The following is a 16,777-nucleotide window of genomic DNA, read 5'->3' on the forward strand; positions in this document are numbered from 1 at the left end:
CACCAACAAGCCAAAAAGACAGAATCAAATAATCGGGCTTCTTGAGGAATTACAGAACTCTATGAACCATGAAACAAAGGAGGGAAAGGGAGATAAGAGTGGTCCTGGAAAGAGGAAGCTTGATCACCTATGACCATGTCCAACATTTATATATGTTGGATGAGTTCTTAGTTCCCATATTTATTTAATTTAAATCTTATTCTTCTCATAAAAATGTCTCTTTGAATTCTCTTCATATTTTTCTGTTTACTCTGCATATAACTAGGTTATATTCTTTATTCTGCTTTCTAAAATGTTGATGCAAAATATGAAGAAACATATAAAACTGATAACATATAATTTACAGAATAAACTACACAGAAAAAGGAATGGTAGATAAATATAAATGTAAGAGAGTTACTCTGTCCACTAGTCTCACAAGGCCCCTTGTTCCCCATTCAGAACAAATTAAGGTTATCCTGTTCTTATTTAGATTTAGAAAGTTAAAACAGTAAAGTTACTGTCTCACGGCATTCCTATCCCCATCCCTAGACAACCTATCTTCCATACTAACAGAAACAATCAAACCTCTTTCTGCCTCAAGTTGAAATTTAAAATACATATTCCCAGTGGACATTGTTTTAAGTGGTAGATATGTATCACTGACGTGATATACTGATAAAGCATATGATGGAATAAAAATTGATTTTTGAAAGTTGGCTTAATAATCTAGCCACCAATTATAATATCTAGTCTGTAAAACCAAATTCAAAAAGAAAAATCTATATACAAGAGCCTTTTGGAACACAACCCTATCACATGCTGACCAATTAAATCTTCCCAAGTTGACATCAAGTCATTACATATCACAAAGAAACACTTTAATTAGTGATTACTCTCAGAGAATAATGTAATCCAACCTCATTTTTTTTCAGAATACTGATAAAAATGTCAACTAGAATTATGTTTGATTCCAATTTAAAGATACAACAAAAAAATTAATGTTAAGAGAAAATCTCTATGTGATGATCAATGATCTCTGATAGAAATTTTAAAAAATTAGAATAAAGAAATGATAGCAAGCTTTTAGAGAAAATTATATGATATAATGTGAAGGTAAATGTGTTACTAACCTACCTTAAATTTGTCAGAAGTATATTCTTTTTTTTTTTTAAAGATTTTATTTATTTATTTGACAGAGAGAGAGACAGCCAGCAAGAGAGGGAACACAAGCAGGGGGAACGGGAGAGGGAAGTAGCAAGCTCCCAGCAGAGGAGCCTGATGTGGGGCCCGATCCCAGAACGCCGGGATCACGCCCTGAGCCGAAGGCAGACGCCCAACGACTAAGCCACCCAGGCTCCCCATGTCAGAAGTATATTCTTAAAGGATGCATTTTTTTTTCCCAAGAAGCCTGACACATTACATAGAATCTGATATGATAATAACAAGTCCATCGAGGCCTACATTTACTCAGCTAAAAGATGATTTTCAGGGTACTCAAATTAAACAAAATCCTGAGACAGCTCATACGATACAAAACTTAGAAGCAAGAAAGATTTGATTATTCAACTAAATTAGAAACAAAAATGCAAAAACCCAAATATATGTATCACTGAATCATGACTATTTCTTTATAATCAATCTGAGACGTAACAGACCCACACAACGACACCAACGTTATGAACATTAAAATTATAAGATCCTACATTTTTTCATTAGCTGTCCATGAAGCATTTACCCATTAAATAGTATGGAGACTCCATCCTGAAAAGCCTCCTAAATTTTCCTTAGAAAAATGGTCAACATTTTCTACCATCAAGGAAGAGTTAATCTTAGAACTCAAGATTTATAGAACAGCGACCAAATTCTGAGAGAAGACCAAAGTGCAGATTCAATTTTATGAAAGTAAAAAGTTATTTTAGGCTTTATTTCCAATTTAGAAAACACATAAAATCATAAAATGAGCAGAAAAACAATTCAGTTGCTTGACTCATCCATTTATTTGCTATGAACCCCAGCTCACCTACGAAAGCTGCAGTAGGATTGAGTGGGTTATAAGAGAAAGAGAACAGTGAGGTTGGCAGCCACAGGCAAGCATTCACATCTTTCCTGTCACATTCATTGTAACAGGACTGATTACATGAAGGCAGGGCCCCGGCAATATAAGAAACATCTATAAGCACAATAATCTTCAGTATATATACGTATCAATTTATTGTCCAGGTGTTTGTGGTCATGTGTGTTATCATCAATCTCTTATGAGTGATGTCAACATCATCAAAGAAAAAGTTTAGGGTCTAAAGAGCTGCTACTCACAGAATCAGCTTTTGGTCAAACATTTAAAGCAATGAAATGTTAAACCAACCAGTATTTTCAAGTCTGGTTAAAGTATTACCTAGCCATTCAAAATAATTTTTTGGTCTTATTTTGGCAATAAAACTTTGAAATAAAGGATTAAATATTATTAAAGATTACAGGCATACATTATTTCATTGCACTTCACAGGTATTACTTTTTTTTTTTTTAAATTGTAGGTTTGTGGCAACCTTCTGACCAGCAAGTCCACCAGCACCATTTTTCCAACAGCATTTGCTCACTTGATGTCTCTGTCTCACATTTTGGTAATTCTCACAATATTTCAAATTTATTCATTATTATTATATTTGTTACAGTGATCTGTGATCAGTGATTATGACTTTTTGAAAGCTCAGATAATGGTTAGCATTTTTTAGCAATAATGTTATTTTTTAATCAAGGTATGCACACTGTTTTTTAGACAAGCAATTGCACATTTCATAGTCTACAGTATAGTGTAAACATAACTTTTGTATGCATTGAAAAACCAAAAAAAATTTTGACCCACTTTATTGTACTATAAGCCTTACAGTGGCAGTCTGGAATTGAACCTGTGATGTCTCCAAGGAATGCCTGGAGAAATATATACCATGTCTGATTGCTGTATTCGAAACTGCTTCTGCTTAGTCTTTATATTTTGTTCAATGTTGTTTACACTTAGTAAATGACAAAATCCTTTTTAATAAGTATTTCTATTCCCTTTAATTTGTGGTTTCTTCTGTCTCACAAACTAGACAGTAAGCTTCTTTGGGGCAAGAGCTACAAGATCCCTATATTTCCCTGAATGTTTAGAAAGAGCTATTTTATTATATCCTGTATCCCCACCACTAGCCATAGACCTGGTACAAATAAATACTACGTAAAAGACATTTACAGAATGAAGAATTCCTCGTAACCCATAGAATGCAGTTTCGCTTCAGTCTCATCCCATTTTCCACCTTGCAGACAGAGAAAAAAACATTTGTTTTTCATGAAAGCACCAAACTTCATCGCTTTCATGCCAAAAACCCTTTTACGGCTTTGCACTGCCATCTAGATAAAATAAAAATCCCTTAGGACAAAATTCTCTTTATCTGTCCCCAGCTTACCACTTCTATCTCCGGCCTTCTATCCCCACCTCTCCCACACTGTCCCAAAGACCGGGAACTGCTGTTCTGCTGCCTCCAAGCCTGGGCACCCGGAGCTCCCTCTACTTGGACTGCCCTTGATCCAACATTGCTCCGCGGACCTGTCTAAAATGCTACGTCCTCCAAGAAGCGTTCTGCCCATCTCCCATCTTTTCTAGCTGGCTTGCCCTCACAGTACTTCTAGGAAAGAAAGAAAATTTTGCTCCTCTGAGAATAGTGGTCACCAAATATGATAGAAAACTTAAAAAGGGCACCTGGGTGGCCTTGTTGGCTAAGCGTGCGACCCTTGATTTTGGCTCAAGTCATGATCTCAGGGTCGTGAGACCGAGCCGTAATAGGGCTCTGCAGTGGGTGTGAAGCCTGCTTGAGATTTCTCCCTCTTCCTCTGCCCCCTTCCCTACTTGTGCTCTTTCTCTTCAAAAAAAAAACAAAAACTAATATAAGTTGGAGGGGATGATTTCTGATGTTAGGATGATTGCAGAAACATGTGATTTGGGATCAAATTTAAGAGGCTGTACTGTACAAATATTAGAAATATCTAATTTCTTGAATTTAGTAATTTATGAAGGTCATAGATTATATTCCCTGTAATCCCTGTAAAAACCAGGGATCTGGAATATTATTATATATATTACATAATGTCCATATTTTTCTCACATTCTAGCAGATCCCACGTCATGTCTGTAAGAGTGACATAAACAAATCATATCTACTAAAACAATGGCCTGTATTACCATGTGTTCAGAAATTTCTGTCTCCTCAGAAGCATATCTCTCTAACACTGATATTTGTTATTTAGTGTAGTATTTATGTCATGTATCTTAACTTTGACACCTTTTTCCAAATGGAATGCTAATACTATTTAATTTTGTTGGAATAGAGTATGTTCCGTGAGAACTGAAGCATTATAGGTACACAGATCACCATAAAATTACCATTCTTAGTCTCAACCTCATTATGCAAGAGTCAAAACCAAATGTACGGAAGCAGAAGGATAAAAGAAAATCACAGAAGTTCGGACTGGGAGAGTATAAAGGAAGTTGTGACAAAAATATCAGGAAGTCAGAGATTTGAAGAAGCAGTAGAGATTCTCTTGCTTGCTTTATAGAAGCAAACAAACATGTTGTGACCTGCCTATGGAGGGGGTCAGGTGGCAAGAACTCAACAACTTCCAGGAGCTCAAAGCACTTCGCAGGCAACATCAAGCAAGAAAATGTGGACTTTGATCTTAATCCACAACGAACTAAATTTTGCTAACAGCCAGTGAGTGTACGAGAGGACCTCAAGCCTCAGCTAAGATCATAGCCCCGGCTGAAATCTCAAGCAAAGGCCCCAACTAAGTTTGCCTAGACTCCTGACCCACAGGAACTATGAGATAATAAATTTGCATTGTTTTAAGCCACTAACTTTGTGGTAATTTATTAAACAGCATGGAAAACCAACACATTATGCTTTATAACCAAGAAAATATTGCTGTTATATGTGTCTGCTTACAAGTCTCATCTATATCAAACATTTTTTTTTCAAAACACACTGCCTTTTCTATATAATCTAACAATGAGCTTCCATTTTTATGAAATCTGGACACTTCAAATTTGTTATCAAAGCATTTTTATCTCCAAGCTTTCATTTAATTAAAAATATGTCTGAAAAGAGAAAACTGAATTTAAAAGTGTATTTCCCTAACTTTTGGGAACCATATTTTATTTTATTTTTTTGTGTGGGGGGGGTGGTGGTGGAGGAAGGGGCAGAGGGAGAGGGAGACAGAGGATCTTAAGCAGGCTTCATGCCCAGCACATGACCTGAGCCAAAATCAAGAGTTGGATGCTTAACTGACTGAGCCACCCATGTGCCCCTGGAATCATATTTTAAAAACATACTATTTTAGAAAATATTTAGTATATCCTAGGCTTGGAAAAAAGTTATACATTTAACATACTTATTTATCTTTTCAGTATTTACGTTAATCCTAAAATATATCATGTTAAGGAATAAATCATATTGTGACAGCATATTGACTCACTGTGTGAATATTTTCATGTGATATATAATATGTGGAGAAAAAAGAGAGAGATGATTCACAGGGAAAACGTCCTATAAGATTATATAATAATAAATTCTCCACCATAACGATCTGTTTTCATAGCTAAATCTGTCATCTAGTGAAGCTGGGGGTAAGAGTTTGGTGAGATCTCCCATCATACAGTTAGAGGGCAAAATAAGCTACCTTTTAGTATTTTCAGAATGTAACAATTCAAATTTTGTTCTGTGCTTCTGTCAAACAGGAAATTTGTAACTAAAATTTTTAACACCCAGAATAGAGGTTTCTACTGTCAGTTGCTTTATTAACCTTTTTTTGTACAATTCCAAATAAAGTTTGGTCTTTTAAAAAGAAATCTACTTTAAGTTAACCTACCTTCAGTGGTGCCTGGGTGGCTCAGTCATTAAGCGTCTGCCTTCGGCTCAGGTCATGATCCCAAGGGTCCTGGGACCGAGCCCCGCATCAGGCTCCCTGCTCAAGCAGGAAACCTGCTTCTCCCTCTCCCACTCCCCCTGCTTGTGTTCCCTCTCTCGCTGTCTCTCTCTCTCTGTCAAATAAATAAATAAAATATTTAAAAAAAAAAAGTTAACTTACCTTCCACACTCAGTGTCCCCATTTTAGACTCCAGGAAATCAAATAGTGTGCTTGGTGCTGATGGCCTTGCATTTCCCAGTTCCTCTTCTTCTTCAGATCTTATTCTCCCCCTGCCTTTTCCTTTACCTTAAGAAATAAAGCAAGACATATTTATTGTACATGCAAAACAAAAGGAGAAAACACACTAAAATATAATCCTGTCACCTTAAGTTTGATTTTGTATTTCTTTTCATATTTTTCCATATATTCTACATCTTTTAAATAAAAAAGTTTTTATTTTATTTTATTTATTTTATTTTATTTTTTTAAAATATTTTATTTATTTATTTGACAGAGACAGAGACAGCCAGCGAGAGAGGGAACACAAGCAGGGCGAGTGGGAGAGGAAGAAGCAGGCTCATAGCGGAGGAGCCTGATGTGGGGCTCGATCCCAGAACGCCGGGATCATGCCCTGAGCCGAAGGCAGACGCTTAACCGCTGTGCCACCCAGGCGCCCCAATAAAAAAGTTTTTAAATGATTATATTAACTAGCACCTTTAGTCCTCTAAATGATCAACTTGGAAATTTGAATTTGTTCATGTAAATTATCTTTTGAGAGAAAAAAATCATTTTTATAAAATTTTTCTTTAACCACTTATCCTTTAAAAGAACATAGGATTAAGGCTTGAATGACTAAAGAATAACACTAAGTAAAAGTCATGTGCTTGTTAATTTAAAAAAGTTTGCAGACTAGTCATTTATACAAGGGGCACGGTTCTAGAAATAATGACTAGAAGTACTCACTTCATATCATATTTTCTCTACTGCTTGTAACAACCTGGTTAAATAAGGTATTACTAGACCTACTTTACAAAAAGATGAAGATAAACAGACTTGGAGTAACTTGAACAAGTCTCCATGGTTCCAAAATTGGTGCTCCATCCACTTACCACAAATAGAAATGAATTTATAGCCCCCCCCTCCCCCGCAACAAAACCCCAGCCCGAAAAGCAAACAATACTATCTGGCACTTTGCTTAATGAAGTCTACCTCTCAGAGGTGGTCCTGTAACAGGTTTGTGTTTATTGCTGTTAAGAAGTACATTCAGTGCTGCTTCTAAGTTGTTGCCATTATCCATAAGAGCTTGCCTTGATGCTTCTTTACTGAAGCCCATTTCTGTTATATGTTTCAGAGCCTTCTCATCAACCTGTAAGAAATTAAGAGCAAAGCTGTGCTGATGGCCATAATAAGCAAGGCATAAGTTTTTAACTACACACTGTTTTTTAACTAAAGATTACACCTCCTGCTTATGGAAAAAATGTCATACTAATACAACATTCACTTGCTGCTTTTTCATACCAACAGTCAAGAAAAAACCTGTATGATACGCGGGGTTGTGCCTCTAATACTCTGACTTCACAACTACCATTACAAATGCAAGAAAGAAAGAAAGAAAGAAAGAAAGCAGAAAAGAAGAAAAGAAAAGAAAAAGAAAGAGAGAGAAGGAAGGAAGGAGGGAAGGAAATTTTAAGTGTCAGAATAAAGCTTCTGAAAATAATACAGTGAAGACTATATATCCTCAAAAGTCAATGTAATTATAAATATAGCACTTCTCCAAAACTGCAAAGTATAAAATGAAGTTAACAAAATGGTACTATCTTAGTAGCTTTATTTTTTTTTAACTCTGTTCAGTATTCTTTCTATACTCATTAGCACCACTATCTACGGTGCTTTGGTGTACCTCAAACAGGAAAATCTACTTCATAAACACCAGAACCCAAAATCTCCTTGAAAAATCTAGAGTTGAGTAGAATTCAAAAACCTTTTAAGTAATACAAACATATCCCATAAAGAAATTTCTTGAACCACTGCCAGCTGAGGAATATATAACTAACGTGTACGTCTAAGAGTGAAGATTGATAGGCTTTAAGATAGCATATACATCGTCTGCATGTTGCAGACAGCCACTCTGATACCTGTGTAGACAATGATAAAAGCACAATACTTTTCTCCAAATCATGACTGCATCCTTCCAAACACAAAAACCTTTCTAAACACAGTAGCTATTACCAGTAGATCAGAGTTGACATGTAAGAGAAAATCTAGATCTCTACTATGCAATTGCTAAAGTCAACACAGAAAGGACTGGACATCAAAACTAAAATGCATCTTTCCTATTCAAAAACTTAAATGAATGTAAAAAAATATAATCAAACTTTCTAAAACTTTTCTCTTCCCCAATTATCTCTCAAATAAATACCTAATGAAGAATATTGTTCCATACATAGAACTTGATAAAAAAATATAAAAAATCAATTAATACCTGATCTTGGTATAATTTATTCTACCTTCCTTGAAGATGTGATTTGCAGTGAACCAAACTCTCAATCAAGGTATTGGCAGGGCCATGCTCTCTCTGGGAGCTCTAGGGAAGAACTCTGTTTGCCTCTTCTAACTTCTGTTGTTTGCTGGCAACCCTTGGCATTTCTTGGCTTGTAGATGTACTCTAGTCACATGGCCATCTTCTCACTGCATATCTGCTGCTCACCTGCCCTCTGTTTATATCAGTCTCTCTGTCTACATTTCCCCTCTTTATAAGAATAGTCATATTGAATTAGGGCCCACCTTCTTTACTTGATACCTCTGTAAAGACCCTATTTCCAAATGAAGTCACATTTTAAGGTACTGGTGGTTAGGACTTCAACACATCTGGGAAGGTACAATTCAACCTATAATACTATCTATTATTAAAAATTATTTTAAGGACCTATTGCCTGACATTCCAATCAAGTCTTCCTTAAATTGCTGGAAGTAAGGAACTGAAAACTGTCCAACATGCAAAAAAATTTGGTACTTAGTCATTAGAACAATTGATGTACATTCATATTTACACTGGTATTTCAAATTGTCCTTTTGATGGTCTCCTTCAGTTTTGAATAATAGCTTTGCTGGACATATAATTCTTGGTTAACAGGTTTTTTGTTTTTGTTTTTCCTTTCAGTACTTTCAAGGTATCACCTCACTGATTTCTTACTTTCATAGTTTCTGATCAGATATTGGTCATATATCTTACTCAGGATCCCTTGAATTTGATGAGGTGTTCCTCTCTCACAGCTTTCAAGATTTCTCTGTCTTTAGCTTTCAACAACTTGATTATAATGCGTCTTGGTGTGTCTCTCTCTGTAAGTTTATCCTACTGGAGTTCACTTAACTTCTTGGATTTACAGATTCATAATTTCATCAAATTTGGGAATTTGGGGTCGTTGTTACTTCAGGTAATTTTTCTGTTCCTGTCTCTTTTCTTATTGGGATTCCCATACACAATGTGCATGTTGGTATGTTTGATGGTACCCCATAAGTCCCTTATCCTCTATTTTTCTTCACTCTTCTCTCCTTCTGCATCTTAGACCTGATAATTTCAATGCCCTACATTAAAGTGCACCAATTCTTTCCCTTGCCTGTTCCAGTCTGATGTTGAATCTGCTAATTAAATGTTTTATATCAGGTACTGTATTTTTCTGCTTCAGAAATCCTATTTGGCTTCTTTTTTATAATTTCTTTTTTTTTCTTATTATGTTCAGTTAGCCAACATATAGTACATCATTAGTTTTTGAGGTAGTGTTCAATGATTCATTAGTTGCATATAACAACCAGTGCTCATATTCCCTAGTTGTTCATATACTGTTTTCTTGATTTCTTCTAGTTCTTTGGAATGGTTCCCTTCAGACCTTTGAGCATATTTAAGATAGTTTAAGTCTTTGTTTAGTAAGTCCAATGTCTGGGCTTCTTCAGGGATGTTTTCTGTCAATTTCTTTTTTTCCTATGAATGGGTCATACTTTGCTGTTTTTTGATATGCTTTGTAATTTTTTTTGTTGTTGAGAACTGGACATTTCGAAAACTATAATGGCAGTAATTTTGGAAATCAGATTCTCCCTTCTCCTCAGGGACTGCTGTTGTTACTAGATGAAAGCTGCCACTGTAAGTTTGTTTAGTGACCTTTCCAAACTTTCTTTGCAAGGATTATATTCCTTGTGGTATAGCATCACTGACGTCTCTGTTCCATTATCCCCATGGTCAGCCAGTAACCAGCCTCTTTCTTCATCACTTATTATTCTGGATGCTCAAGTGTCTGACTCTCAGGCTCCAGACTTCTAAAATAGTTGTTTCAAAGAGTACTTGCCAGCTCAACAGTTGTTTGGGTGGCAGAGCCAATTCCTGGATTCTCTACTCCACCATCTTTCTGATATCATTCTCTTCATGCGTTTAATCCTTACCACAACCCCAAACTGCTGGTCTCTGATGGTCTATGGCAAGACATTCCCAGAGAAGTATTCTCAATTTACTGAAGTTTGAAGGCTTCTTTAGTTAGGGACCATATTTTTTCAGCTTACTATATCTACTCTAAACTGAAAACTGACTTTTTTAAAAGAATGAAATGGTCATATGTTCAAGGGAGAGACAGCCTGGCCCACAGTTATAAACCCATTCTTCTTGGCCAATGACTGATTTAGAAGGGGACATGTGACCTAGCTCTAGTCAATAACACATAAATGGAATTTTCTGGAGATTTCAGAAAATATTTTCATATATGATAAAATAGACCTACACCCTTTCCTTCCTGCCTTTGAACTTTTTGTGTGAAGATTTAATACACAGAGAATCCTGTAACCCTGAGAAGAAAGCCAAAAAATCACAGAGATGCCCATCAGAGCTCCAACATTGTTACTGCTGAATTTATCAACCTTTGTAACCATCTACTTCTGAGTTTCTAGTTATGTGAAATAATAAATCCCTATTATTTAAGCCAGTCTTAGTATTCTGTACTCTACAGATAAAATCATCTAAAGTCATTCAATTTCTAAAGGCAGAGGAAAATGAATTCTTGTCAGTTCCCTTATATCTGAGGACACTGCAGAATATCAGAAATAACTTTGACTCCTACCATTTATCTAAAAAATCCAGGTATATTTTGCAAATGAGACCATAATACACATGTACTTGTTCTAACATATTTTTCCCAAAGAGTGAAGCAAAAGAAAACAAAATTACTTTAGACAAAATTTGAGAAAAATGGGGGGAAGGGAAGAGATGTTCCTGATGCATCATCTTATAGAATATACTCTCTATTAAATGTCCTCTATTTAATTTGATGGCTTTTTACCAATCTGTTCCAAAATATGCTATTTGGACATTAGAAATTTAAGTAAAATGGAGGTTTTGAGTAAATCATCTTTCAATTAATCCAAATTTTCCAAAAGTTAACTATAATCCTTAACGAAAGCCTTCTTAGAATTGTGAATTCTATCCATAATACACTGAACAAAGCCAGTAGTGGTTACAAGGAAGAACATAAAAATCATCAAGGCAAGGAAGAACACATTAATTTTGTGGCTGATTCTTTAGCCTTACCAGTTCTCTATAGACACCTTCATGTCTCCCCTCAGATTTGGTTGACTTTTCTTTTTGTAAAATTTCTCTATTTCGGTTACCAGCAGCACTCATGTTGAGATTACTTCTAGCACCACCACCACCTCCTCCAAATGTCTTGGTCTTTTGATAAGAGAAAAACAAAACAGATGTAAGTAAATAACATTTAAAAATAGCTCTTAAGACTAACCTGCAACTAAAAACACCTAGTAAAACTGAAGCAACTAAAACCTTCTTGATTATGTTTTACATGAAAAAAATGAAATGTTAACTAATCCTTTTTAAACAAATATCTACTGGCCACAATCTCTTCTTTCTACAAGTCCAGGTGAAGCAATACAAAAAGTACATTAATTTAAATCTTTAAGTCTTCTAGGCAAGTCATCAGAATAAACTTAAGTAGACAACAATATAGAAAATAAAATAGTACCAGCATCACGGAGATCAGGTGTTAAAATAATTCTCGGGTACGATACTTTACTGATATCATAAGACCTGGGTTACATAGCAAGTCTATCTTTAGCAAGGCACTAAACATGTCTAGGAATCAGTTACATTATATCTGTGATCCAGTAATATGATTATATAATCTTTTTAAGATTTTATTTATTTGAGACAGAGACTGAGAGAGAGTAAGGGGAGGGACAGAGGGACAAGCAGACCCCCCGCTGAGCAGGGAGCCTGAAGCGGGGCTCAATCCCAGGATCCTGAGATCATAAACCAAGCTGAAGTCATGTGCTTCTGAGCCCCCCAGGTGCCCCTGATTATATGATCTTAAAAAGTAAACAAATAATATGAATTTTAACACTGGATTAAAACTCTCATTACTAATTTATTTTTACATTAATTACATAATATGCCATCTTACCAACTATGTATAGAAACTCTAAAGTCCATTATTTCTTATTTTGCATGACTTATTAGAATAACTATGTTTAATCACATTTGAAAATCTGATTTGATCTCATTTTTATCAAAACTATTGTGAAAAGACTAGAATGTAAAGAATATTAGTTTGGAAAGATACAAAATCATGACTGAAAAGCAACCCATTGCTGTTACTTGTACAATATTAAATTACACATCTGGTTATACAATATCTTTATAGTTCTAATAGATCTAATAAAAAAGGAAGAAGTGAACACTTGCTTTTTATTACTGATAATAGTTTTACATGTGTTTTAAAATTATGACAGTAAGAACACATACCTAGATATAAATTTATATAACACTGGGAAATTATTTTGAATCAGATGAAAATATAAAGAAACAGAACATGAAAAATAGAAAAATGATATAAGCATTAACCAGACAACGTATTAAATATTGATTAAGCAGTTGATGCACCGCAATATTTAAATTTAAATTTTATTTAAACCAAAATTAAAACCACATTTTCAAAGACCAAAAGTGTATAACGAGATTCATTCATTTTCTTTTTGTTTTATGTAATAGATTTGGAATGTCTTGACGGTCATCACTTTAAAAGTCATAAAGAAAAAAATGAGTTTATATTATTGTGATATAAAGTTTATTAGACTGGGAGACAGTGTGATATAGTTAAGAAAACAGGCTTTGGAACTTGACAAGACTGGGACTATATCTTAGCTCAGCCACTTCCCAGCTCCTGCCTTCAGGCAAGTTACTTTTACTTCCTACAAGACAGGTTTCTCACTCTTAAAACAGGGATCAGAAAACCTACCTAATTGGGACACTGTAAGAATTAAATGACATCAACAACACAAAGTGATCAATTTAGTAACTGGCACATAGTAAACATTCACAATCCATGGCAACATTAACTGTTCTGTTTAATATATTAAAATATAGTTACCTGAGAACTCTGGACACTGATGTGTTCCAAATTAAATATATTTCTGGAATTTAAATTCCGTAACTCCAAAAGTACTTTTTCTTTTGGTACTAGTGAAACAGTCCCATCTTCTGGATGCTTTTCTTTATTGTTTTCTTTCCATTTTTATGGATTAAACAATAGGATAAATTTTCAGAATTGCTTTTCACTGTTTTATAACAGTTGCCACTCACTAAACATACAAATATCTAGAAACAACACAACTTAAACACCACCCATAAGATAAATGGTGTCCTTTATGAGTGACACCACCTTGTCCATACTGTACAATTTAGGAATCTGTGAAATCATCATGACCATGAAACTCAAGTGGGCCCTTAAGGCTCCCTAGCAATCTTATTATATTTCCCTAGCCCATCCACCCTCCCAGTCTTCTAGACCACTACTTTACATATTCCCCTTACTCCTCAACCTCCAACATCTTCTCCTCCATTGTTACTATTGATCTTGCTTACTTCCTCACTGAAAAAACTGAAATAATCATTACAGAACTTGAACAGATTTTCACCACATCAACCCACCCATTGATATCTTCATACTCACTTTTCCCTTAGCACTGTATATTTTATCTTACTACCATCCCCATGAATGTCTAGAGGAATCTAGAGGAAATGAATTCCTCAACTCTACACTATTTCTCAGACCACATCTTATATGATCTTTCAACAGCTTTTGACGAGTTCAATACCACTTTCTCCATGATGCAATTTCTGCATTCTTTTGTTTTGATCCTACCTTTCTGGTTGCACCTTGGTTGGTTCAACCTCTTTCATACAACCTCTAGTGCTACAGGGTTCATTCGTTACCCCTTTCTCTTCCCTTCACCACTCATTTGGTGATCTCGTTTGGCCTCATGATTTTCAAAAGGCATCCATATATGTCTACAACTTCCAAATGCGTATCTCTTCCAAAGCTCACTTTTTCAATTATACTCTTCTGTCTCCCTGCCTATGAAGCCACATGGATGTCTAACAGGCACACTTCAACATTAATATGTTCAAAACCGAATACCAAATCTTTATCGTCAAACCCGTTCCACCATGGTCTTCTCCAATTCAAAGTAAGCAACTCTTACCTGCCAACTTTTTAGGGCAAAACCCTTGGAATTATTCATGACACTTCTTCTCATGTACCACATTCAATCTCTCAGAAATCGTGATAGCCCTACTTTAAAAATCCAAAATCTGAGCACTTGGCACCATCTATACAGCTGCCATCATCATCCTGGCTACCATTATTTTTCCCTCCCTGGATTACTTTAATAATTTCCTAACTCGTCTGATTCAATTTTCTTCTCTAAAATCTACTCTGAACCTAGCAGCCAGAATTAGCTTTTTAAAGTTGATGTTACTGCTGTGCTGAAAACCTCTAAAGGCTCTCATTTCTCTCTGAATAAAGGTCAGTGTTTCTAACATGACTTACAGAGACCTACATAAGCTGACCTCCATCATCACCCTTGACTTTCTATTCTACTTCTTGTCCCTTTGTTCTCTCTGCTTCCACTGGCTACCTTCCTATTCCTTGAATATATAGTCCTGCTTTAGAACCTTTGCAAGGGCTTTTTTTACCTCACGTAACCATATAGCTAATTCTCTTATTTCCTTCAAGTCCTGGCTCAAATCTCATCATCCTGAGACCTAATCAAATTACTATATTTAAAACTGAAATTTGCAACTTACCTATTTAGCATGTTTATATTAGTGTCCTCACTAGAATATAAACTACACAAAAATTTAAAAGAATTTTCAATTTCTGACCATCCCATTTTAAAGTGCACCTCATCCCCAACTGGCACTCCCGACTCCCCAACCTACTCTACTTTTTTTTCTTCCTATAGCACTTAACCAACATCTAACCTACTATATAACTAACTTAAACAGTGTGCTAATAGTTTGTCTCCTTTACTAAAATATACGCTTGATATGGGCAGGGATCTTTTGTCTATTTTGTTCATTGATTTAACCTAAGCATTTAAAACACTCCCTAGGGGGCGCCTGGATGGCTCAGTTGGTTGAGCATCCAACTCTTCATTTCAGCACAGGTCATGATCTCAAGGTTAGCTAAACTTCTAATGAATAAAGTTTTCAATCTCACTGATAAGAAAAGTCTGTCTAAGCAACAAATTCATGAACAAAAATTTCTTATCAAAGTCTAAAATCAAGAAATAACTAGAGAAAACACCTATTTCAAATAAGCAAGAAAGTTTAAATAATTAAAAGAAAACCATCTGGCTGTTAATAGAACATGATGGATATTGTGTGTGTGTGTATAAATACATATGATCCAAAGAAAAAAAAATTATTTTTTACTAAGTAGATTGAAGAATGAAAACTAACAAAAATGTTAATCCTTGAACTACTGATTTATCCTCTGATCTTTACCTGCGTTCCAAAGTGGCATTTAGCCCAACTAACATAACTAACTCTGCCATAACGCAAAGTATTGCATTCGGTTGTTACTCTATTAAGAAAAGGAAGAGGGAGGGGCGCCTGGGTGGCATAGCGGTTAAGCGGTTAAGCATCTGCCTTCGGCTCAGGGCGTGATCCCGGCGTTATGGGATCGAGCCCCACATCAGGCTCCTCCGCTATGACCCTGCTTCTTCCTCTCCCACTCCCCCTGCTTGTGTTTCCTCTCTCGCTGGCTGTCTCTATCTCTGTCGAATAAATAAATAAAATCTTTAAAAAAAAAAAAAAGAAAAGAAAAGGAAGAGGGAGAAAAGGGTAGTCTGTTAGCAAGAATTGTCAAGGAGAGGATGCCTGGGTGGCTTAGTCAGTTAAGCGTATGCCTTCAGCTCAGGTCATGATCCTGGAGTCCTGGGAGTCCTGGGATCCAGTCCTGAATCCTGTATGGGCTCTCTGCTCAGCAGGGGGTCTGCGTCTCACTCTCCTTCTCAGCTCCCCCACCCCCATGACTCATGCTCTCTCTCTCCAGTTCACTCTCTCAAATAAAAACAAAAAACAAAAAACAAAAAAAAGAATTGTAAAGGAGATCAAGAAAAAGAACATATGAGCAAAATGTATAAGCTTAAGACTCTGTAAGTTACCGTGGCATTTCTACCGATGAAATATGCAAGAAGGATGTGAAAAGTTTGTTGAATTAGTTACCTTATATGAAAAGACAATAATGATTATGAGTAACCTAAATAGAACATACTGACAACAAATAAGAGAAATTTATAATGATTTAGTTTCTTACTTCTTTGCTCTTTGCAACTTCTGCAATAGCAGCAGTTCTTTGCTTTTCGAATTCATCATTATCATTTGTCGGTTTAACAGGCATCGTAACTTGCAATGTCTTTCTTCGGTCAAGTTCTCTACTATCCACTTGGACGTGAGATATGCATTTCTGGTAATGAATAAAAATAAAACACTTCAGTATTTCCAAAAGAATTCAAGTTTTTA

The 16,777-nt window shown here is 35.6% G+C and overlaps 1 protein-coding gene across 9 annotated transcripts in view; it reads right to left on the reverse strand.

Annotated features, from left to right (window-relative positions):
- TDRD3 (tudor domain containing 3) overlaps nucleotides 1-16,777 on the reverse strand; it is a 164,176-nt gene that overhangs the window by 51,384 nt on the left and 96,015 nt on the right. For all 9 annotated transcript variants that reach the window (XM_048215525.2, XM_026493380.4, XM_048215529.2 and 6 more), the window contains 4 exons: nucleotides 16,572-16,721; nucleotides 11,486-11,626; nucleotides 7,126-7,282; nucleotides 6,097-6,222 (listed from right to left, as the gene is read on the reverse strand). In XM_048215525.2, the coding sequence (XP_048071482.1) occupies nucleotides 6,097-6,222; nucleotides 7,126-7,282; nucleotides 11,486-11,626; nucleotides 16,572-16,721 (574 nt within the window). The remainder of the gene's footprint in view (nucleotides 1-6,096; nucleotides 6,223-7,125; nucleotides 7,283-11,485; nucleotides 11,627-16,571; nucleotides 16,722-16,777) is intronic.

Source organism: Ursus arctos, unplaced genomic scaffold, assembly GCF_023065955.2.
Source record: "Ursus arctos isolate Adak ecotype North America unplaced genomic scaffold, UrsArc2.0 scaffold_10, whole genome shotgun sequence".
NCBI lineage: Eukaryota > Metazoa > Chordata > Mammalia > Carnivora > Ursidae > Ursus > Ursus arctos.